We start from the raw sequence: 25616 nt of genomic DNA, 5'->3' as shown, positions 1-25616 counted from the left end.
TGCATTTTTATTGATTAATCTTATTGGTCTTATTGTTCAACTGCGGGTAATGTTTCATTTTACTACACATTTATGTGTATGTAACAAATAAACGACTATTGACTATTGACTATTAAGCCAGTAGTTATTTTCTAACATTCCACACAGACTTCAATCCTTCCTTTAAATTGGAAGACTGCAAGCATAACCCCACTCTTTAAAGGAGAGGGACTGCACGGAAATACATACCTGTTAGGCTGATGATAGGGATAATCGCTTATTAAGAAATGATTACCAGACACATGGAAAATAATAATACAATTGAGCAAATTCAGCGTACATTTATGAAACAATGTTTGACAAATCTATGGAAGCTTTTTGTGGCTGGCATGTGCCAAAATCGATGAGGAACCACTGCTTTTTTTAATTCATTCATGTTTGGTTGGATCGGGCCATTGCTGACCTGGGTATTTATTGCCCATTTCCAAATGCCCTTGCGAAGGTGGCACTGAGCTAATTCTCTTCGGTCGAACTCATTAGTTTAGAAAGATAGACACAAAATGCTGGAGTAGCTCAGCGGGACAGACAGCATCTCTGGAGAAAAGGAATGGTTGGCGTTTTGGATCAAGACCCTTCTTCAGAGTCTGAAGAACAGTCTTGACCCGAAACGTCACCCATTCCTTCTCTCTCCCTATCTTTGGTTTAAACCAGTATCTGCAGTTCCTTCCTACTCATGGGTTTTAGGAATTGTTGTCAGGATGACCTAAGCAACAAAAGCCAGTGCATTTGTAGATTGTACACAGGACACACACTGTGTGTCAGTTGTGCAGAACAAGAATATTTAGGGTAGACACAAAATGCTGGAGTAACTCAGTGGCTCAGGCAGCATCTCGGGAGAGAAGGAAAGGGTGACGTTTCGGGTCGAGACCCTTCTTCAAACTGATGTCAGGGGAGGGGGTGGGATATTTGTCCAAGAAAAGATCTACAAGGAATGCAATAAAGGTTCAATAGGTTGTTTGTTGGGATGGAGGCAGAGTCCGTTAAGTAGATTGGCACGATACTCTTTGTGTCTAGAAGAATGATTGGTTATCTCATTGAAACGTACAGATTTCATAATAATAATAATAATAATACATTTTATTTATATAGCGCTTTTCATATACTCAAAGACGCTTTACAGAGGAATCACTGTCTCAAGATAAAAATATGCCAATTCTTTCAAGAGAATTCTTCACCCAGCAGAATTATTTGCATGTTTTGGGGGCACTGTGGAGCCTCAGCTGCTGTGAATATTCAAGTCGCCATGTGATTGAGTTTGGGATATTGAGATATTCAAGGAAAGAAGCACGAAAGTAAAAGACCGGCCACAATTTCATTGAATGGCAAAAAAAGTCCAAGTGGCTGAGTGAATTACATCTGCAGGCAGGTGACTAGTGTAGATGGGGCACCTTGATCGGCATGGGCAAGTTGGGCCGAAGGGCCTGTTTTCATGCTGCATGACTCTATGCTTATATTTCTTAAGTTCTATTTCTTATGCAACATCTGCAGGGTGTCTCGAGAATTTCTCCACCAATTATTTATTTCTTCATCGTGACAGAAAGATTGTGAAATTAACAGCACAAATGTCTGAAAGAAACAACACTTTTATTGGTAAATTCAAAGTCAAATCAAGAAAGGCAAAAGAGAAATTGAGGTAAAAATCAGAGAATGAAAAGGACAAAATAACCTTTCCAACAATTGGAAACGGAGGAATGTGACTCCATACTTGCAAGCATTTTCAAAACTAGTTGGCCAAACTTTAATCAATGCTAAAGTTGATACATGACCCACCTGTCCCTAGTGGGTGTAGGATAGTGTTAATGTACGGGGATTGCTGGGCGGCGCGGACTTGGTGGGCCGAAAAGGCCTGTTTCCGTGCTGTATATATATATGATATGATATGATATGATGAGCTGCAATGACTCAACTCTCTGTGGCAAGTTTGTTTCTATCATGCAAGTCGAGGAATTTCATCGGATCAGTGTATTCAAATTCTCTTATACTTATCTTACACAGAAAGAGACAATGGATCAGCAGGTCCATCACAGCTCTCAGTCGAGCATAGAAACATAGAAAAATAGGTGCAGGAGTAGGCTATTCAACCCTTCGAGCCAGCACCGCCATTCAATATGATCATGGCTGATCATCCAAAATCAGTACCCCGTTCCTGCTTTTTCCCCATATCCCTTGATTCCGTTCGCACTGAGAACTAAATCTAACTCTCTCTTGAAAACATCCAGTGATGTGGCCTCCACTGCCTTCTGTGGCAGAGAATACCACAGATTCACAACTCTCTGGGTGAAAATGTTTTTCCTCACCTCAGTCCTAAATGGCCTACCACTTATTCTTAAACAGTGACCCCCTGGTTCTGGACTCCACCAACATGGGAACATTTTTTCCAGCAATCCCATTAGTCCCCCTCTTCTTATTTTCCTGCCCCACTTCTTTCTCACATATACTTGGAACTCGTGGTTTTTGGCATCAACCTGCACTGAGGGGTAATTTACAGCAGCTAATTAGTCAATTGACATGTGCCTTGTATGTGGGAGGAAACTTGAGGATCCAAGGAAACTCATGCTGTTCTGCAGAGAAGGTGTAAACTGCACACCGGGTGCACCAGAGGTCAAGATCCAACCTAGATCCATAGAAGCGCCGAAGAAAATTGAACTGGGGAGGACATTGTTGAAAGATAAGGGACGAGAGAGTTAAAAATCAAAGTGTGTAGAAATGCCTTCTCGCAGAGCATGGTGAATCTCTGGAATTTTCAGTCCAAGAGATGTGGGGCTGGATCATTAGGTATTTAAAATGGAGGCAGATACATTTTTGAAAGAATGAGGGACTGAAGGTGATGGGGAACTGGCACAGAAGAGGAGTTGAGGTCTGGGGTAGATCAGTTGTGGTCATATTGAATGGCAGGACGCTTGAAGGGCCAGGTAACCTTCTCTCGCTCATATGTTTCTGTGTATATACCCACCCATTCTCTCCCACACATCTGCCTTGGAGTGAAATTACACTGACATTTGCACATAAAGGTGAGCACCATTAGCTTTGCTATTATTTTGACAGCAATTTTTGACTCACTGTTCATGATCTTTACTTTGTTCTGATTTTTTTCATAAGTTGCTCCTGCATCATAAATGTATCATTTGTCAAGACTTCACAAGTTTCAATTTTAAACCTCAGGCAGCCATTTACATAATGCAACAGCCGATCGTGCTTCAGAACACTAATGTAGCGGTGTAACAAGCTAAAGCAGGCACAGTGGTCAATTAGACATGCAGACTCGAACTTAATGTTCAAAGCAAGTGAGGCTTACTCACCCAAGGCAGTGGGGTCTTTAAGCACAGATGAACAATAACAAAGATTGTAATGGAGTTTAAATTACACCATTGCAATTCTAACTCTTGGCTTGTTCCTCTCTCACCTCTCTCTGAAAGAAGCATTTATCTTTCCAATGTGCCAGTCATTTTGGATTGACTTCAAAGATTTGTTAAATGTATACCCTCTCTACATTGCTTGTTCTGTTATTTTATATAAATGTATACCATTTTTACAAGTTGTACAATTTTATATAACTATTTAGGATTGAACTAGTGTACAACTGTAATTCTCCATAACAAAACACAGCTCTTATGAATCCCCATTAATCTGTCTGTCTTTCCTGTTTTTGGTTGTTGTTGTAAATCCCAATAATCTGACTTTAAACTGACATTACTGCTGGCATTTTCAAAGCGCCAGCTGTGGTTCGGTCGGTAGAGGTGGTGTTGGGATCCAGAGATGTAAGCACATAAATACGGCCGGACACTCAAGTGAAGTGCTCCACCATTGGAGGTGACACTTTCTTTATATGGCATTCCCTCAGATCGTGGGGTGGAAAATGCATTGTTATGTAATAATGCCCTTAAAAGGCAGTCATGCATCACCCTAATGCTGTTTACTGAAGCTCCATGAGAACTTCAATTGCAAGGTTCACGGGATCTATTGTCACACTGAGTAAGGCTGCACTGAAATTGACAGTGTTAGATAGACTCAGCGACATACGCGCTACTGATGTGTTGCAGGTTCTCACAGCCTACAGCATTTAGCTCAGCTGGTGTGATCTCCGAACCAGCACTTGATGGGATAAGCAAGTCTTCCAGCTGTAAGGTGGTATTTCTACTGAATTTATGGATACCACATTGATGGGAGAGGTTTAGGAGAATGCACCTAGAGAGTCAGTGGGATGTAAACAAAGCATGTTCTTTGTACGGAAGGGGCAAGAGACATTCCAGACTGCAGGAGGGTGCCAGGAAGGTTTCCATAAGTACATGTGTGCAGTCTCTGATCATTAACTATTTTGGGGAAACGCCGCTTAGTTCAGAGATACAGTGTGGAAACAGGCCCTTCGGCCCACCAAGTCCATACTGACCTGCAATCACCCATACACTAGTTCTACCCTACACTCCTGGGACATTTTACAATTTACAGAAGCCGGAGGAAACCAGAGCACCCGGAGGAAACCCATGTGGTCATGGGAAGAACGGGCAGACTCTGTACAGACAGCACCTGTAGTTAGGATCGAACCTGGATCTCTGGAGTTGTAAGGTAGCAACTCTCCCGCTGGGCCACTGTGCCGCTCACAATGCAGGTAAATGCCTGAGCTCGCTTTACCCAATGTGCTGAAAGAAAAGGTGAGGTTCAAAATAACAGTCGGTGCTGACATCGTGGGGTGTTCCTGTGCTGTACTGTTCTGTGTTCTAGAGTTTGCGTAATCTAACGACTGCAGCAATGAGCAACAGACAGGAATATGTGATAGAGATCAGCAGCAGAAGCCTGGAATGATCCTGAAGCAAAGAACTCTCATCCAAAGACAGCATTCTAGTAACACGTGCTGCCTTTGAAGGCACAGGAGGTTGGAGAGAACAGCTGGATCTTTAAACGACACAGTTGCAAGGAAAATGAAGTCGGTAAAACCTAATTACTCTGTGAGGTAATATAAATTGCTGCTCAACAGACCAACTGGTTTGAACCTCCATCAGCGGGTGAATTCTCATTGTTGCAAACTATCAAACCTGGGTCTCTGGCACTGCAAGGCAGCAACTCTACTGCTGATAGATGGGACTTTTTTTTTGGAGCGTAGAAGGCTTGGGGGGGGGGGGGGTCCAACATCATGAGGGACATGTCTAAAGTGAAAGTTCACAGACATTTTCCCCATGGTAGAGGATGTTGCTCATTATTGATGTGATTTGGTAGAGTTTTAAGTCGGAAGAAATAGGTACTCAAGAAGATGAAAAGCTTGCTAACAAGTCAGCAGTTAAGTTTCACAATCGTCGACACGACACCCATCAATGTGCACAAAATTGCTCCCCTCCAGTTTTCAGTGAGAAGCTTTCAAAATAACCTGTATGAAACTTTCCAATCCGGATTCCGCTCCAACCACTGTACTGAAACTGCGCTCCTCAAAATCACAAACGACATTCTCCTCTCCTCCGACGCTGGCAACCTCAACATCCTCATCCTACTTGACCTCAGCGCCGCCTTTGACACCATAAATCACTCCATTCTCCTCACCTGACTTGAAACCTCCCTTAACATCACCGGCACAGCCCTATCCTGGTTCAAATCTTACCTCTCTGACAGACACCAGTTCATCTCCATTAACAACTGTAAATCCCCCACCGCTCCCCTCCCCCAAGGTGTCCCCCAAGGCTCAGTCCTTGGCCCCCTCCTCTTCATCCTCTACCTGATCCCCCTTGGTCAATTAATCCGCCGTCATGGTCTCAACTTCCACTGCTTCGCCGATGATATCCAGCTCCTCATCTCCACCAAGTCAATCTCCCCCACCACACACTCTACACTGACAAACTGCATCACTGAAATAAAATCTTGGCTTCAATCAAATTTCCTCAAACTCAATTGCAACAAATCTGAAATCATCATCATTGGTCCAAAAACGCTCACCAAATCCACCCAAAACTTCATCCTCAATATTGATGGTCTCCCAGTATCCACCTCCCATCACATCCGGAATCTTGGAATCATCTTTGATCAAACCCTCTCCTTCGACAAACACATCAAACACATCACAAAGACAGTCTTCTTCCACCTCAAAAACATTGCCCGTCTCCGTCCATCCCTCTCCTCGACAGCTGCAGAAACCCTCATCCACGCCTTCATCACCTCCCGTCTGGACTACTGCAACAGCCTGGCGCACCCTCAAAAATCATCAGTAAACTTCAATACATTCAAAACTCCGCTGCCCGTCTACTCACCCACACCCCGATCCGTGACCATATCACCCCCGTCCTTTACAAACTCCACTGGCTCCCCATCCCCCAGAAAATCCAGTACAAAATCCTCCTCATAACCTACAAAGCCCTCCATAACCTGGCCCCATCCTACCTGACCGGCCTCCTCCACAGGCACACTCCCACCTGCACCCTCCGCTCTGCTGCTGCCAATCTCCTATCCCCCCACATCCGGACCAAACTCAGATCTTGGGGGGACAGGGCTTTCTCCATCGCTGCTCCCACCCTATGGAACTCACTACCCCAAACCGTTAGAGACTCCTCCACACTCACCACATTCAAAACATCGCTGAAGTCTCACCTGTTCAGTACTACCTTCAACCACTGAAGGTCACCTCACCTTCTGTCTCCTTTCTCTGTTCGTTTACTTATTTACTTATTTATCTATTTATTCATTTCTCTATGTTCTCTAAATCCCTGTAAAGCGTCTTTGAGTATATGAAAAGCGCTATATAAATAAAATGCATTTTTATTATTATTAAAAGAAGAATGTTGTAAGCCGAAATCTGAGCAAAGAGTTGACTGTAATTCCTTTCCCAAGGTATTGAGGGGAATCCAGTGTCAATAATGACCATTTTGAACAGGTAGCATTCTGTTAGTTAAGGAAATCCTGAAGTAGTTGTTTTTGTCAACATAAGCTTTTCTTCTGGACTATGTTTTTCTTGCTATGCTTCACCAACACCAAAATACTAAGTCATAGCCAAAATAATAAGATGATTTAGGTGTGTCTAATTCTGAGCTTGTAGGCTTTAGTTACAGGGAAAGGCTGCATAGGCTGGAACATTTTTTCTTTGGAGTGTAGAAGGCTCGGTGGGGGGACGGGGGGGAAGACACCTTATTGAGGTGGACAAGATCATGAGGGACATGTATTAGGCAAACGTTCACTGTCTTTTTCCTCGTGGAAGAGGATTCTAAAACTAAAGGACGTAGCCTTAAGGTGAGAGGAGAGAGATTGAAAGAAGGGCCTCAGGGGCAACATTTTCACTCAAATGGTAGTCCATATCTGGAACGAGCTAGAGGAAGCCATAGAAGTGAATACAATTGCAATATTTAAAAGACATTTGGACAGATTTATGGAAAGGAAGGGTGTAGAGATCTATGGGCCAAACGCAGGAAAGTGGCATTAGCCCAGCATGCCAATTTGGTCGGCATGGATAAGTGGGCTGAAGGGCCTGCTTTGGTGCTGTGTAGCCCTTAGTGCAAACATTCGGGGGGAATACTCCTTAACAAGTTTTTGAATGCTTTTTCTATCAAATAATTTTTCAATTAGTTAGAGATCAAACATTGCTACTTCAGACAAAATGAATGAAGATGGAGCAATCAAAAGGAAAGATTGCATCAATCAAATTATCATGGGTATGATTTTTTGATTATAAATAAAGAGGGCTCAGAAAGAAAGACGGCCACTTGCGAGAAGTCGTGGGTAGGACTTCTTGAGTGGTAGTTCTACTCAATAACCAAAGTCTGTAGTTTCTTTTTTGGTCTGGTTTATTTTCACCCACATGTTTAGACCGTAATGTTGTATCCTTATTGTTTTGATGTGGTTATGCTTTATACTTAATTGTTAACTGTATGTTTGTGTTGTCATTTGTGAGCGGAGCACCAAGGCACATTCCTTGTATATGCACATACTTGGCCAATAAACTTATTCATTCATTCATTCATTCATTCATTGAGTGGTCATCAGGATGTCTGGCCCCCTATTACTTTGAGTTCAAGAATAAGGAATGTTGAGGAATAAAAGGATAGTTTGCAAGGGAACAACAAGTAGACACTCTGTAGAAAGGTAGAAAAGTTAGGAGCTGCATTTAAGAAGTAAAGTTATATAAGTTACAGAATGCGGCAGTCCTATTGGGAATACTTTTTTCCATGCTTTCGGTAATTTCATACATCTTAAATCATACGATATTTGATGCCTGTATTTTTTTATTTTGTGTGTTAAAATTGGTCAAGTTTTAATAAACGTTTTTAGAAGAGTTCTTGGTTGTTCTACCCTGCGAGCCTTATCTGATATTCCCTACTACAATAGTTCAAGTGGAATTCACAGAATAACTGCAGGAGCACTCCGTAAGCCAATTTTCAATGGTCTACCAATGTTTTTGGTAGACTACAGCACCACTGATGCTGGAATCTTGAGTAAAACACAAAGTGGAGGTGCAACACAGCATGTCAGGCAGCATCTGTGGAGGAAATTTAAGTTTTGCATCCGTTTTTACTCATACCATCCTATTGGAACATTTCATTCTCTTTCGTCAGACTGTCCTCGTTCAGAGATAGACACAAAATGTTGGAATAACTCAGCGGGTCAGGCAGCATCTCTGGAGAAAAAGGATGGGTGAAGTTTCAGGTCAGAACCCTTCTTCAGACCTATTTCCTATTTCATGTTAGCCTGACCTGCTGAGTCAATCCAACACTGTATGTTTGACTATATTTTTGGGAGTTGCAGGGAGTGTAGCGTAGGTTCACCAGGTTAATTCCTGGGATGGCGGCACTGACATATAATGAAAGAATGGATCGACTGGGCTTATATTCATTAGAATTTAGGATGAGAAGGGTTCTTATAGAAACATAGACAATTCTTAAGGGATTGGACAGGCAAGATGCAGCAAAAATGTTCCCGATGTTGGAGGAGTCCAGAACCCGGGGTCACAGTTTAAGAATAAAGGGTTGGCCATTTAGGACTGAGATGAAGAAAAACATTTTCAACCAGAGAGTTGTGAATCTGTGGAATTCTCTGCCACAGAAGGCATTGGATGTTTTCAAGAAAGAGTTAGATGTTTCTGTGTTCGGATAACTTTCAAGACCCTGGATATCTAAACATAAATGTTTGTGGCAGCTTGCTGTGTGAAAAGTAACTCCTGAATTTTCACCATTTTGACAATAATTTGACTTCTAAAAGTATTTCACTGGACGTGGAACAATTTTGAGATACCTGGAAGGGGATTGGAGATTATTGTAAAAATGAAATTTTATTTTTAATTATGTGGGAGAGAAGAAGAGTGAGTTACATTTGCAATATCAAACCTCAGAGGGCAAACTGATGAAATATGTTTGTTTTTTTCCAAATTACAAAGATGTTATTCGAGTCACTCCAGTCTGTTACTGCCTTGCAATTGGCTCGAGTCATTTTACATATGACTTTGAAATTTGGAGTACTTCCACAAGGCAGAACTAATTATCTCATTGGCCAAAAGGCATGCACGTTCCTGAAGTCACAAATATCATTCAGTCGGCTGAAGTGTTAACTGATTTTTTCTTTTTTTTTAAAGTTTGCTGCTTTTCCACATAACATGACCATGCTGGGAGGGATGGGAGATATAAATGCATTGCTGTATAATAAATTCTATTTTTATTCTTCAGAGCCTACAAAGCAAGCCCAGCTGAATTTCCAAAGAAGCAATTATTTTAAGGTCACTCTGTTCCTTCCACAAGAACAACCATGCAGCTTGAGCCTTTCGGGACTGTCTCTGCATGAAACAGGACAGTCAGCACCATCTGTCCAAAGAGAATGAAATGCTATAATAAATAGGGAGGCATCTGTAAAAATGGAAGAAAAAACCTAGATCAAAAAAAAGGTGAACAGTAGCTGAAGACCATGAGGTATAATCATGTTCAGCAAGGAACAGGTCAGTTGAGAAAGCATTTATCCAAAGAATTGAACAAAAAAAAAATTAAGAAATATAATTCACAATATATTGCTTGACGCTCTCACAAGTTCCAAAAAAATATTTTCTGATCACAAACAATAAAATGTATCTGATCCCTTTTGCTGTTTTAATGCCCCATTGTGATTTAAGATATTTCTAGTTAATCATATCTAGCAGTGACATCAGTCTGAAGAAGGGTCTCGACCCGAAACGTCACCCATTCCTTCTCTCCTGGGATGCTGCATGACCTGCTGAGTTATTCCAGCATTTTGTGAACAAATACCTTCGATTTGTACCAGTCTTATATATATATCTAGTAGTGAAATTGGTTAGTCTGACAGCATCCAAGTGTAATTAGTGATGTACTACCTGCAGATTAGAAGAATACAAAATAAGTGCACTTTGGAAAATTGGGAAGAATACATTTGATTTTGCTCTTTCTTTATTCCAAGCTCCACCGACACTGCCAACATTGCATGAAAAAGCGTTGGAGCTGTGACTGTCTATTAGTTGATTTGTTTAGCATTCCAGCAACGAAAAGGTAATCAATATAATGAATGGACTGTATCAAGCTTCAGGGAACAAGAAAACAGATTCCAATGCACAGAAACAAGAACAAAACAAAACATTCAATGAAAATAGTGTAAAAACAAAATGGAGCTTCAGAAACGATAAAAGAAAGAAAGGTTTAATTCCAATCAAACAAAAGTATTTATTATTAAACTTTTTACCATATATTCCCCACAAAAGCTGTAAATTAAGTCTCTCCTCTTCATCAATCCTCTCTAAGAACTGAGTTATCAAGTATAATTTGAACCCCTAATTGGAAAGCCAGTAGCAGCATGCAGGTCCTCACCTGGGAGTTACAAGAGGCGGATTTGGCCATTGTAACGGTTCATCTTTATTCGCATGGCACTGGCCCGATTGCCCAAAAGGCCAAAATGATGGCCAAGGGGCAGTTTGCTGTGTTGTGGAAGATGAAACGCATCCAGAGGCTGTCAGGATGTCAGTGAGATAAATTACCAGACGGCATTCAGAGGGTTTGGTGGAGTGGAAGGTTTAACTTGAATTGGTTCGCTCAATCTTTCAGGCAGTGAAGGGCTATCATGTAGCGATACGTACCTCAGGAAATCTGAAAGGACAGTTTCTAGCTGTTTGTCTCAAGTGCTCCTGGTTGTCAGACAAAAGTATGACCAATAGCACAGAATATTCATGACCAAACTAGCCAACAGAACGCTCTGAAGTGGGTCCAACACCATCGTTGGACAGAACCTCACCACCTGTATGTAACCTTATGCTGCTGAAATACTAAAACCAAGACAATTCTTGCCGGGTGGCACAGTGCACAGTGGTGGAGTTGTTGCCTTACAGCACCCATGACCCGGGTTCGATCCAGATCTGTCCGAACGGAATTTGTACATTCTCCCTGTGGGTTTTCCCCAGGTGTTCCGGTTTTATCCCACACTCCAAAGACATACAGGTTTGTAGGTTATTTGGCTTTGGTAAAATTGTACATTGTCCCTAGTTTGTAGGATAGTGTTAATGTACAGGTTTCAGGCCAAGACCCTTCTTCAGCCCAGCTTGTTTTTGTACTTTACTTCACTGTTAATGATTCTGGTAATCACTTCACTGAGCTCGTCTTGCTACCTGAGGCTCTACAAGGCTCTGGTCAGGCCACATTTGGAGTACTGTGAGCAAATTTGGGCCTCATATCTGAGGAAGGATGTGCTGGCACTGGAGAGGGTCCAGAGGAGGTTTACAAGAATGATCCCAGGAATGAGCGGGTTAGCTTATGATGAGCGTTTGACAGCAGAGGGACTCTACGTGCTGGAGTTAAGGCAGAGATTGACAAGTTCTTGATTAGAATGGGTGTCAAGGATTATGGGGAGAAGGCTGGAAAACGGTATAAGGAGGCAGAGATCAGCCATGATTGAAAGGCGGAGCAGACTCGATGGGTCAAATGGCCTGATTCTACTTCTATAACTTGTGAACCTTCAAAGATCTACATGTGCATAAGGACACGAAGTGCTGGAGTAACTCAACGAGTCAGGCAGCATACCTGCGGAACATGGATAGGTGATGTTTTGGGTCGAGACCCTTATTCACACTGTACCCACATTCATATTCTACTTAAGATAGACACAAAATGCTGGAGTAACTCAGCAGGTCAGGCAACATCTCTAGAGAATTTGGGTTGAGAGATGCTGCTTGACCCTCTGAGTTACTCCAGCATTTTGTATCTATCTTCAGTGTACACCAGTATCTGCAGTTCCTTCCTATGCATGTACTAGGTCATAGGTTAATTGGCTGGGTAAATGTAAAAATTGTCCCTAGTGGGTGTAGGATAGTGTTAATGTACGGGGATCGCTGGGCGGCACGGACTTGGTGGGCCGAAAAGGCCTGTTTCCGGCTGTATATATATGATATGATATGATTATAACAACACTATTTAGTTTGCATTACTTGCTTCTTCTTTTCTTTTCTTTTCTTGCTTTTTCCTTTGGGGATATTTGCAAGGGAAATAAGACAGCCAGGACCTTTTTTCAGGACGGAAATATCAAACACTAGAGGGAGTGGCTTTAAAGAGAGAGGGGCAACATTTAACAGAGACTGGACCAGGTGGACCCGTTGGGCCCCAAACCTCTCCTCTCTTGCATTGGTGCAGCACCCTCTCCTCCCCCCTCCCCTCTCCCCCCCCCTCCCCTCTCCCCCCTCCCTCCCCCCCTTCCCCCTCCCTTCTCCCTCCCCTTCCCCCTCCCCACTCCCCCTCCCATCCCCCTCCCCTCCCCCCGCTCCATCCCCCTCAACCCCCCTTATCCTCCCTCCTCCCCTCCCCCCTTCCCCCTCCCCACTCCCCCTCCCATCCCCCTCCCCCACTTCCCCACCCCCCCACTCCATCCCCCTCAACCCCCCTTATCCTCCCCCTCCCCTCCACCCCCTTCCCTCCATCCCTAGGAGATAGATTTAAGCTTTAAAATGTGAATGACTTTAAAAATATAACACCGATTTCAATGAAACTTCTTCCATTAGCACCAAAGGAACGGCGGTGAGTAAGGTGGGCCTAACATTGTTGTGCTACCGTGGACTGTTTTGGCTGTAGTTCAGGAACAAACAAACAAACAAACAAACGAGAGTTTTAGTATATAGATGTGTGTGGCAAGTTTTTGGAGGGGGGGCAGGGGGGGGAATGGTGGAGGCAGATACAATAGTGGCATTTAAGATACTTTTGGATAAACACGTAGATATGCAGGGACTGGAGGGATATGGATTATATGCATGTGTTGGTTTTGACATAATTTGACAAAGAGCCTGTTCCTGTGCTGTACTGTAGGTTTTAGTATCTGATTTCCACTGACATTCTGAACATTTATGCTTTCCCTCCCAATTTTCATCGACTTTTATTGGTGGCTGATTTTTATTTTAAATGCAGTACAACGAAACAACAAAAAAATCAATAAAATTGTGATTTTAAACCAGTAATACAATGTGATTTTTAAAAGTATTTATCCATCTTTCACTTTGTTTCGTGTATGAAGAGAGATCACTCTGACAGCACCCATTCAAACCGGCTGAACAATACGATCACCAACTCAGGTATATCCGCAAGGGTGTTTGTTTAATGAACTGCAGAATGATGCACCAGGTGACACACAGAGAACAGATGGTCAGAAGCAGGTGGTGACTGTGAATGAGGAAATGCAGCAGCATCCATCTTTCCTACTGAGACAAGAGATCCGGAATTCATTAGTACTGCTTCGAAATGAACCTTGCTTGAAAGTATAAATAATTGCTCAAAACATTGCAAGCCTCCTCCCCCAGCACGAGCTGATGATACCTGTATATACATGATGGATGGGACTTCAAACCAACGGATCACTAAATCATACGCAGCAACTCCTTAGGTATTTGAAAAGCAACCTTTGCTGAAAAAGACCTATGCCAAGTGAATAAAACAGAAACAACCCTGCAGTGTTTTGTCTTAGAACAACTGATAACAGCCATCACTCCCTACTTAAACCATCTTTAGTTTTTAAAATAAATCTCCATTTGAAATCATTGTTTATTTTAGTACAACACAAGGACGAGGATTAGTTTGATTACAATGTTCACCTTGTGAAGCTAGTTGCAAATAAATAATTCAAGAACTAGTATATGTTGCTGCATTAAGTTCTCAAGACTGGGCTCCATCACTAAATAGCTACGGTATGTTTTCCAATGGGTCTATTCTGGATGCAAAATAACTTATTAGTCATTAAATCTGCCATCCGATCAAACTACTGTTGTATCCGTTTCTATTTATTTAATGGATTTTTTAATGTAGAGCATCAATGTACATTTGCCACCACACCCCAAGCCCCCCCTTCTTACTTCAGTTTGGCTTATAGGAATAAATTGACTCACATCCATGTGACTTAAGTTACCTCCAGCATTTCTGCATAATAGATAGAGGATGGCATCATTGAACTCGCTTTTAATAAAATGTATTTTCATAGTTCCAGTTCCAATTCGGAATGGACACCTTCAACTGAGGAAACAACCTTACAATTGTCGATAAAGTCACCAAACTGAATCTAAATCATTTGAACAAATTAAATGGAAATTAGCACAATAATTCACCATTATCCACAATCAGCTTTGCTCAAAAATATACAGAGTACTGATTAACTATGAGTAGAATATATATTTTTATCTATCTATCTATCTATCTATCTATCTATCTATCTATCTATCTATCTATCTATCTATCTATCTATCTATCTATCTATCTATCTATCTATCTATCTATCTATCTATCTATCTATCTATCTATCTATCTATTTATCTATCTATCTATCTATCTATCTATCTATCTATCTATCTATCTAGCAAAATAACTTATTAGTCATTAAATCTGCCATCCGATCAAACTACTGTTGTATCCGTTTCTATTTATTTAATGGATTTTTTAATGTAGAGCATCAATGTACATTTGCCACCACACCCCAAGCCCTCCCTTCTTACTTCCGTTTGGCTTATAGGAATAAATTGACTCACATCCATGTGACTTAAGTTACCTCCAGCATTTCTGCATAATAGATAGAGGATGGCATCATTGAACTCGCTTTTAATAAAATGTATTTTCATAGTTCCAGTTCCAATTCGGAATGGACACCTTCAACTGAGGAAATAACCTGACAATTGTCGATAAAGTCACCAAACTGAATCAAAATCATTTGAATAAATTAAATGAAAATTAGCACAATAATTCACCACTATTCACAATCAGCTTTGCTCAAAACTATACAGTACTGATTAACTATGAGTAGAATATATATTTTCATATATAGATTATCTATCTATCTATCTATCTATCTATCTATCTATCTATCTATCTATCTATCTATCTATCTATCTATCTATCTATCTATCTATCTATCTATCTATCTATCTATCTATCTATCTATCTATCTATCTATCTATCTATGTCTGTCTATCTGTCTGTCTGTCTGTCTGTCTGTCTGTCTGTCTGTCTGTCTGTCTGTCTGTCTGTCTGTCTGTCTGTCTGTCTGTCTATCTGTCTATCTATCTATCTATCTATCTATCTATCTCCTGTTTTGACGTAAGAGGCCAGTTGGCCGATTGTGTCTCGGTTGGCACAAAGAACAATCCTATTGATACCCCGTAGAGGTTTAAAAGAGTGGAGCGATGGTAATGAGTGACTGCAGATCCACTTCTGGGACTGACAGGCAAAGAGTTGCCTGGTTTGGGCGCCATCTTGGAATTTAATTGGAGAGCACACAATCAAAAGCTTTTCACTGTACACGTGACAATAATAAACCAATGGTTTCCAAACTACACTGGCTCACAGTTAGTGACAACACTACATATTTAAAATACATATGATTAAATCTCCCCTCAAGCTTCGGCCTTCTCTACCTCTGTCACCTGCCCGAGCACTCCTGGCTTTTGAGATCTACGAATCTTCTCTTTCCAGATTTCAACAACTGCCTGGAGTTCAGCAGTTGTGATACCATCACAAATGTTCCATCGTATTAACATAGTCCCGGTCCTGCTGCCACAGAGCTGCTCCGACAAATCAGGAGCGAAAAAGCACAATTCATCATTCACTTTTTAAAGTATTTTCCTGAGCATTCAGTAAGTGAGGGTCCAGATGCATTACAGTGGAACCTGAAACATGACCAAACTAGGCAAAACGTATTAAAAAGGGACTCGTCACCTATTCCTTTTCTCCAGAGATGCTGCCTGACCCACTGAGTTACTCCAGCTTTCTGTGTCTATCGTCGGCAAAAAATAGAAATATATATTAATTAAAAAACATTATATTTTGTATTATTTCTGTTGAGGAATTACATAGAAACATAGAAAATAGGTGCAGGAGGCGGCCATTCGGCCCTTCGAGCCAGCACCGCCATTCATTGTGATCATGGCTGATCGTCCCCAATCAATAACCCGTGCCTGCCTTCTCCCCATATCCCTTGATTCCACTAGCCCCTAGAGTTCTATCGAACTCCTTCTTAAATCCATCCAGTGATTTGGCCTCCACTGCCCTCTGTGGCAGAGAATTCCACAAATTCACATTCATTAAAATAAATGTAAACACCAGGGATTTTGTTCAGTAGTAATTGTGGTTTTGTTTACCTTAAGGTGTTTACCCTGGAATTTTAAATGCATCCGTTTAAGTATCTCCCTCAAGTCCGCAGAAGAAAACAGTAACGTCATAGACAGTGGAAATAACTGGTTCACTGACAGCCACATCAGGTATTCTGTGTTAAATTGTGCATGCACGAGAATCTCAAAATTGCTGTCAGTTTAATGGTGTAATGATGGCAAACATGGATGGTTTTACTGTCAATCCAATGTGATATCCAGGCCAAAATTAATGATACAATATAAAGATGAAACATTTTGCCTTCATTCTTTGTCCCACAACAAATACCATAACTGTTCTTTATTACCTGGAAAATGTTAACAATTATGAATGCCCCATGCCCCAAACTATCAATAACTGGGTTTCAGCAAAGATTAAAATGTCTGAGCGTGGATGACAAAGAAAGCAATCTGGATGTCAAGGCCTGGACGAGGCAAACTCATTTCACAACGGTGCCAACAAACAACAAAACTACATGGTAGCATCGCTAAGGCAAGTGTATCGAGAGAATGTGAGAGTCGAGATGCAATTAACAATAATACAATTACGACATTCTCTGCTGTGCTGTGCATCCAGGCAAGATTCTAAAGGAAGGGCTTTATTCATATGGAGCAACAGATCAACAATTTTCATTTTATTTTTGAAATATATTCAAAGGTACTTATTCTCATATTGAGTGTGTTTATGGAAGTCCCAGAGTAGTACTCTGGAAGTGTAAGATAGCTAAATGGTTCTGGTGTGTGAAATCACTCTACATTGAGTGCGTTGATGATTTTAATTTATAAATTGAGCCCAAAAACTTGACTAAAGGGTGCCTTGGGAACCGATGGAAGGGTAGCACAGGAACTCAGTGAGTGCTTACTTCAATAATTCCAGTTGCTTGAGGGGATCTGAAAGCAAAGGCTTCAGTGGTTTGCAAAGCAAACAATAAAGCAATTACAGCATTGAGATGCAGGTAGCTCCTCAAATGGCTCAGCTGGGAAGAAATAAAGAAAAGCATTACATATTCCTCCATATTGTGGCAAACTAGAATCCTCAATCTGCCTTTTTGAACTGACTGGTGCTCATTCCACTCTACACCTATATATCCTGCAAGCTCATGATTCTCTTTGTTTCTTGCGTCGGTACGATCCAGCAGCATTGATAACATTCTCCAAAATTGTCCACCATTGTCGAGTGGGAGTAGAAAAAAGTATGCAGTGCACAAATGAATTTCAAGGCTAAAACGTCTAAAGTGTCTTTCAAGAAATCTCAGAAATGTCCAAGTAACCTCACGACACAGGGACTGTGAACAAGTTCAATCCCAGGAGCAGGCAAAAGGACAGCTGAGAGAAAGTTATTTATCAGTATATATCCCAGACCAGGGAGGATTCACTTGCATGTTGCCAATGGCTGGAGAATGTTAGTTACAATGAAAGGCCAGCTAGCAGGGGTTGTCTTATTCATATTTAAAATGGTTGAGGAGAGATTTAACGAGAGTCTTTAAAATTATGAGCAACAGAAGGAGCATTTTCTTTTCCAGAGCTAATTAGGTGGTATAGATCTAAGCTATGATTAGAGAAGAACTGAGAATTTGTTTTGAAGGGGCGTAGCGGTTGAGCTACTGTCTTACCGCACCAGAGACATGGGTTCGATACTGACTGCAGGTGCTTGTCTGTACAGAGTCTGTACATTCTCCCCTTGACCTATGTGGGTTTTCTCAGATCCTTGGTTTGTAGGTTAATTGGCTTGATATAAATGTAAAATTGTCCCTAGTGTGTGAAGGGTAGTGTTAATGTGCAGAGATCACTGGTCGGTGTGGACTCGGTGGGCCGAAGGGCCTATTTCCGTGCTGTATCTCGAACCTAAATAAACTAAAGACTCGTTGTGATCTGGAACTCACAGGTTGAAAGGGTGACACAGGGAGAAACATCAGCATATTTAAAATGTATGGTTAAAGAACAGAAATGCCCTGACCATAACGGAGCATCATGGTTAGTGCTACTACCGAGCTTCAGCTTAGGCGATAATGCGATAATATGCTCTCTTTGTCTCTCTCTTTCTCTCTCTCTCTCTCTGTCTCGCTCTCTGTCTGTTTCTGCCTATCTCTCTCTCGCTCTCTGTGTCTGTCTCTGTGTCTGTCTCTCTCTGTCTCTGTCTCTCTCTCTCTCTGTCTGTCTGTCTGTCTCTCTCTCTCTCTCTCTCTCTCTCTCTGTCTCTCTCTCCCTGTCATTGTGGTAAATCAATTAGCAACTGCAAATTGTCCTCGCGTGGAAGGGTGAGGGAAGTTTTAGGGGAAGAGATGACGAGCATGTGACAGGAAGGTTGAGAAGGAAAGGGACTGATATGGACTTGATGGGCTGAATGGCCTCTTTCCACATCATGAGAAATTTGGCTCCCGGACTTTGGAACAGTTTAAATAGAAGTATTTTTCCGGGGCACGGTGGTTCAAGTGATTCTCTACCACTGCAGTTCCTTCAGTTGCTGCTCTGTTCTTATCCTCTTTTCACAGCCAAGTTCCGCTGAAGACAAGTTAATGTCAATGCAAGACTCCTTGACTGCGTGACATGCCTGAAGTGGCAACCCACCAGTGTTCCTATTTTTGAGGAACTTGTTCGACTTGCAAACTAATTGCCATTAAAACCAGTCACAGGAAAATTAGCCCAGTTATTAAACCTGTTAGCAATGTGATAATTGGTAGTAACTGCCAATCAACCTCTTTGGATGGAAAGCTAACAAGTTAAGACTGCAGAGTCTCGGTGTCACAGATAGTGAATTAGTGACTGCAGAGTCTCGGCGTTGCAGATAGTGAATTTTCTTTCCTGTATCCGACTTGACATTGATTTACCCATTCCAATTCACCCTGATTCTCAGTCATTTCACAATTTATTGTCAGGCTTTATACCCTATTGATTGAAACTGTTGACATGAAGGTTACAGACATGCAAAATCCTCTCCAGCTTCTCACACTTTAGGGCATATAGATTTTGGAGAAAAAGTCATACAAATACAACACAGATGAGATGCTCTGCCCCAGAAGGCATTGGACCATTAATAATGCTGAGACAAAGTAGATGTGTGCTTCAATGTGATTCGGAGGTTTATCTCCAAGTTGCGGTGTCCCTCTATTTTGTAATAGTGACGTTTTGTTTTTTGTCTTGCCATTTAGGGATGGGACAGCAGTAAAATTGCTGCTTTACAGCGACGGGAACCCGGGTTTGATCCTGACTATGGGTGCCGTCCGTTTGGAGTTTGTATATTCTCCCCTTGACCGCGTGGGTTTTTCCCAGGTGCTCTGGTTTCCACCCATATGTATGTAGGATAATTAACCTTTGTAAAATTGTTAAATTGTCCCTGGTGTGTAGGATAGTGTTAACGTATGGGGTGATCGCTGGTCGGTGCGGACTCGATGGGCTGATGGGCCTGTGTACGCACTGCATCTCGAAAGTCTAAAGTGAATTAACAAAGATTAAATCATGTGAAGCTACTAAATTGGCATAACCTAGTCAAAGTAACTGTACCACAGATATTTAGGAATTGTAATTAACAATCCATTTTGCAACAACAACAACTTTTAATATTGTTGCAACAAGTCCCAAGGCATTCTGCAAAAAAGTTAACAAACGGTGACACTGTATTTCCTTCCTTCTGCACTGTACGAGTTGTGACCTGGGAAGGTCTGGTCATTTAGAGTAAGAAAAAATAACTTAACTGGCTCCCATCCCATGACCTGAATCATTCATTCCTCTACCATCACTAACTCACAGTAGCTACAGTAAATACAATGGAAAACACGTGCACCTTTTTTCATCCAGGCTGCTCTGCCGGCAGTTCCCAAACTTGTGGTCTCTACTGCCAAGCAGGACAAGGGCGGGCTCCTCCTCCGCACACTTCCTCGCCCTGGTCCACCGTCCGGACACGAAGTGGCGGACGGTGTTGCCTTCCGGTCACGAGGGGGCCCCCTGGTGGGGGTCCCTCTACGCAGGAATTCTGCCCCTCTCCATCGGGTACCTGGGGTGGAGGGTATTGCACCGAGGAGTCCCCTGCAACCTGTTCCTCGCGTGGTTCACAAACTCGCCAGCCGCCTGCCACTGTTGCGGGCTGGAAAAGTGTGTGTACCACGTGTACATGGAGTGTGTGAGTCTGTGTACCACGTGTACATGGAGTGTGTGAGTCTGTGTACCATGTGTACATGGAGTGTGTGAGTCTGTGCACCAGGTGTATATGGAGTGTGTGAGTCTGTGCACCAGGTGTATATGGAGTGTGTGAGTCTGTGTACCACGTGTACCACGTGTACATGGAGTGTGTGAGTCTGTGTACCAGGTGTATATGGAGTGTGTGAGTCTGTGTACCAGGTGTATATGGAGTGTGTGAGTCTGTGTACCAGGTGTATATGGAGTGTGTGAGTCTGTGTACCACGTGTACATGGAGTGTGTGAGGGTGCAGTCCCTGCTTCAATATCTAAAGGGGCTGCTCCTTGCCTTTTGGCTGCACTTCTCACCCATCATTCTCATCTTTGGACACCCTGTGCGTAGGGGAGAGGGTAGGGCTGAAGATGACCTGGTTGGGTTGCTCCTGGGCCTGGCCAAGCTGGCCATCCGCGACTCACGGCGCCAGGCGAAAGAGGGCTCTGCCCGAGCCAGCTGCCCACCCCTTTTCTGGGGTTTCATCCGCGCCCGGGTGGTGTTGGAGAGGGACTACGCGCTGTCCACGGGCACCCTGGGGGTTTCCGGGACCGCTGGGCACCGCGGGGGATTGGATGTATCCTGGATGGGGATTGTAATATAGTTGTAGAATAGTTTCATTTGGTATATTTGTTTGTATAGTATTCTGGTGGTGGGTTATGCTTTGCTTATTGTATTGTAAATATTGTTTTAAAAAAATTGAGTACAATTTTTTATTTTAAAAAAAAGGACAAGGGCAGCTGGCACAGGGGAAGACCACCACCATGTCACTCTTCTATCCTGCACTAACCCAACTTGGAAACACATTAAAGTATGTTTCTTCATTGCCAGTGCATCTAAATCCAGAGGCTCACTCTCCAGCATTACCATGGACTGCTGAAAAAAGACCCGCCAGTACATTGTCAAGGTCATTTAGGAATGAGCGATAAATAATTGCTTTGCCAATGACCTCTAGAAAATTATAAATAAATAAAAGTATTGCCCCTTCAAACAAATTACTTATTAAGATCTTACAAGCAAAGATAATAGAGTAGAGCAAGATAGACCACTCGACCCTAAAAACCGTAGTATGACATGGTGCCATTTTAGTGGGCAGAAACTTGCTGAAACATTTAAAAAGAAAAATAACAAAAATCTGTGAATTGATAGATGAGATGTATTCTGCATTTTAATGGTATCATCATACATACTGTCCCCCCAGAACACTGATTACACTGCGAGAGGCATAGCGAACGGCGGGTTTTGCATACTAAAATGACGGACGTTACGCTCCTTTGCGTACTACACTTCAGTATAGGCGATTTTGACGGAGTGGTTCATCTTGCTCCTCTAGTATCTTTGCTTACAAATATCCAATTTTAACACATAGTGCAGGATTCATGAAAAAGCAGAGAAATTATAACATTTAAAATATATGTAATGATTTGATTGCAGTCATTAAATTTATATTGTACCTTTCTATTCCCTTTAATTTTCTGTCAGTGTTTCTTATATACACCAGGACCTGACTTTCCATCATCGTGGGAGATGCTTCACAGGCACTAACCCCATCATTGAAGGGAACAACAGAAAGCGCTGCTCCAAAAAGGCAGCCAGTGCCATTAACGTCCCTCACTACCACGAGCACATTCTCATTTCACTCCTTACATCAGGAAGAAGGTATAGCCTCTTCCCAACAACCATCGGGCTCTTGAACATAACACTGCGGCACAGCAGTAGAGTTGTTGCCTTACACCACCAGAGACCCGGATTCAAACCTGACTACGGGTGCCGTCTGTACGGGGTTTGTACGTTCTCCCTGTGATGCATGGGTTTTCTGCGGGTACTCTGGTATTCTCCCACATCGCAAAGGCGTACAGGTTTCTAGGTTAATTGGCTTTGGTAAAATTGTAAATTGTTCCAAGTGTGCGATAGATCTAATGTACAGGGTGATGACTGGTTGGCATGCACTTGTCGGCCGAAGGGCCTGTCTCCGCACTGTACCTCTAAATTCTAAAGTAAAGTATAAACAGCAGACCAACCGATGAACTATGAACTATTGGTACTTGCACAAAGGACTGTTTATTTTGTATTTGTATCAAAGTTATTAATTTATTGAATTTTAAAGAAATATCTTCTGTATTATCTGTGTGTATTGCGTTTACAAGCCTATTACAAGCCTATTACAGATTTCATTGTTCTGTTGTCAGCACATATGACAATTAAACACTTGATTCTTGGCCTCTGTTATACAAATAACCTCACAAGTATATATCACAAGACTCCAGTTTCACTGCAGAGCTGAATTCGAACTGTGTGGAACTGAGAAATGGGTGCACAGATCACCACATTTAATTCACAATACACTTCATTTTCTCCTGTTACTTATTCCATGAATAGAAATTGTAATTGGAAACAGTTGGTCCACAATCTAGCTTAAAGAAACACATTTGTATTCTTGGGTAAAGATCAACACTCCAAATGCAAATCCAAATGTTATCATTCTGCCAATACTTATATAAATGTCTACTGATGTTCGTCAGTGTTTTTGCAGTGATTCAATTGGAAGATGCAACATTTTTCACAATATTAAACAGAGATGATAACGAAACTCCAATCATTTTGATATTCTGATCATTATATTTGAAGATGGTATTGAAGGTTTTCACCACCAGTAATAAATTCCATACTGACATTCAAACAAGTACATTTTCTTACCTCCCATGAAATTTTCATATTGTCGATATTTGTTCCTTCCCCTTTGACATTTTTTGGATTCTTCTCAGGAACTGAATAAAATACAATCAATTAAATGAAGAAATTCAATTGTTAAAAAATGGGAAAATAACTATTACTTGCAGGTTTATTTAAACTTTGGATACATTCGAGACATTTAACAATATAACTGTCATCAATATAATTTTTTTAATTTTTAAATGTACTCACTGTTGCTTTTAACTCAAAAACATTGAATTGAATAAATACAGGTAGTATTGATATCACATTTATATATCTATTCTTATATGATAGATTGATAATTGCAATAATGAATCCTGGTCGAAAAATAATGGTGAATTAATGATGCAAGTTGTTACTGACACAAATGCACATACAGGTAATAACAAATACATCATGAGTTATCAATCTTCCAAATGTAAATTGCCAGGTTGTGTCGCTTTACCATTAGATTGGCAAAAATAGTTTCTCACCCAGCTTCTGTGTTAATATCCAGAACTTGTGAGAGTTCTACATCAATCGCTGATTAGACTAACTACTCAAAATTGGTGATTAAGAATGTAAGTATCCTTTCAACAATGTGTTGACTATAAATATCGAGCCAATTGAACTGTCATAGGTCAGTGTCATTATTACATGCAGTAAATTCTTTTTCACAAATTAAATAATTATGGTTTCTTATTTTGCCTTTAAATTACTTTTTTTCCCACTTTTTAACAACTGAATCTTTCTTTCTCTCTTTCTCTTTCTACATGTCTACGACAGCAAAGATGCATGCTCGCAGTCTGTAGCTTATGAAGTTAAATCTTGACGATCTAACGACAGAGGAAAGGAATGATAGATTGCAGAGAGGGAGAACATTGCGACCTTCTTTTGAGCCTTGAGGGTGATAGATCCAGGGATAACCTGACTCTTATCAGTACAAACCAGAGCTATGAGAATGGTCAGACTTAGTCCCCTGACAGTGAATGAGATAAGGGAGAGTAATAAAGATTACCAGAACTCCTGGATGGAACGCAAGGGTAGAGATAGCCAATCTGCTCTTGGTACATGGTCTAGATATGGCCGAATGAACCATTCCATCCTCCCAGTGCAGGCCCCCCCAAACCCTGCTACGACGCACAAGGTGATCACATCTTGCTGGGTGATCACAAGCTCATCGTTATCTGATAATGTTCACGTTCATAAGTGATAGGAGCTGAATTAGGCCATTCGACCCAACAAGTCTACTCCCCATAACCCCTGACACCCGTACGAATGAAGAATATATCTATCTCTGCCTTTAAAATATCCATTGACTGCATCCACAGCCTTCTGTGGCCATGAATTCCACAGATTTACCACCCTGATTGGCTTAGAGTCGATAAAAGAAAGTTTGTCCATTGGTGGAACATGGTATAAGATGCTGCACCAGTATAAAAATGCCAGGCTTTGTACAGAGTTTGTGGTCCATACTGGGCTGGGTGAGCGGGCTCCGCTCTCTGCTGTAAGTGTAGGATCAATCTATATGAATGCACACTGCCTGACCCAAGGACTTTGTTCTGCAGCACGCAGATGGTCCATAGACTTGTCATCCACAAGTCAGAGGCCCACTGCAAATCCGCCCCTGTAGAACCTCACCACCAGAAGACAATAGAAAGCAACTTCTGATCATATGCTGGGAAGGCAGACACCAATGATGAAATTCACTGCCGCATCGAACCCTTTGGTCAAGTGAGAAAATGAAGATCAGCTCCTCCGAGCAGGCACAAAGCACATGGTCTATATGCTTCTGGCACCTGGGCTACCTGTGCTAGTGTTTAAAGTACTGAGATGATATTAACATAGGCTCCGATAAACCCTTCAAATCCAGGGGGAAAAGAAGCAAACCAATGCGATTGTCTTCCTCCAGGACTACATTCATGGCACTGAGGACCCAGTTACATTTGGTCAAATACTTCAGGTTGGTTTGTGTAGGAAGGAACAGCAAATGCTGGTTTACACCGAAGATAGACACAAAATGCTGGAGTAACTCAGTGGATCAGGCAGCATCTCTGGAGAAAAGGAATAGGTGACTTTTCGGGTCGAGACCCTTCTTCAGAGTGAGTGTCAGGGGAGAGACAAACTAGAGGTATGAAAAGGTTCTGAGCAAATCAGA

The 25616-nt window shown here is 41.8% G+C and overlaps 1 protein-coding gene across 7 annotated transcripts in view; it reads right to left on the bottom strand.

Annotated features, from left to right (window-relative positions):
• chl1b (cell adhesion molecule L1-like b) overlaps positions 1-25616 on the bottom strand; it is a 639417-nt gene that overhangs the window by 201379 nt on the left and 412422 nt on the right. For all 7 annotated transcript variants that reach the window (XM_078414480.1, XM_078414482.1, XM_078414481.1 and 4 more), the window contains one exon: positions 23462-23532. In XM_078414480.1, coding sequence (XP_078270606.1) covers positions 23462-23532 — 71 coding nt within the window. The remainder of the gene's footprint in view (positions 1-23461; positions 23533-25616) is intronic.

Source organism: Rhinoraja longicauda, chromosome 17, assembly GCF_053455715.1.
Source record: "Rhinoraja longicauda isolate Sanriku21f chromosome 17, sRhiLon1.1, whole genome shotgun sequence".
In the NCBI taxonomy this organism is placed as follows: Eukaryota; Metazoa; Chordata; class Chondrichthyes; order Rajiformes; family Arhynchobatidae; genus Rhinoraja; species Rhinoraja longicauda.
This window is presented reverse-complemented; position numbering and strand designations above follow the sequence as displayed.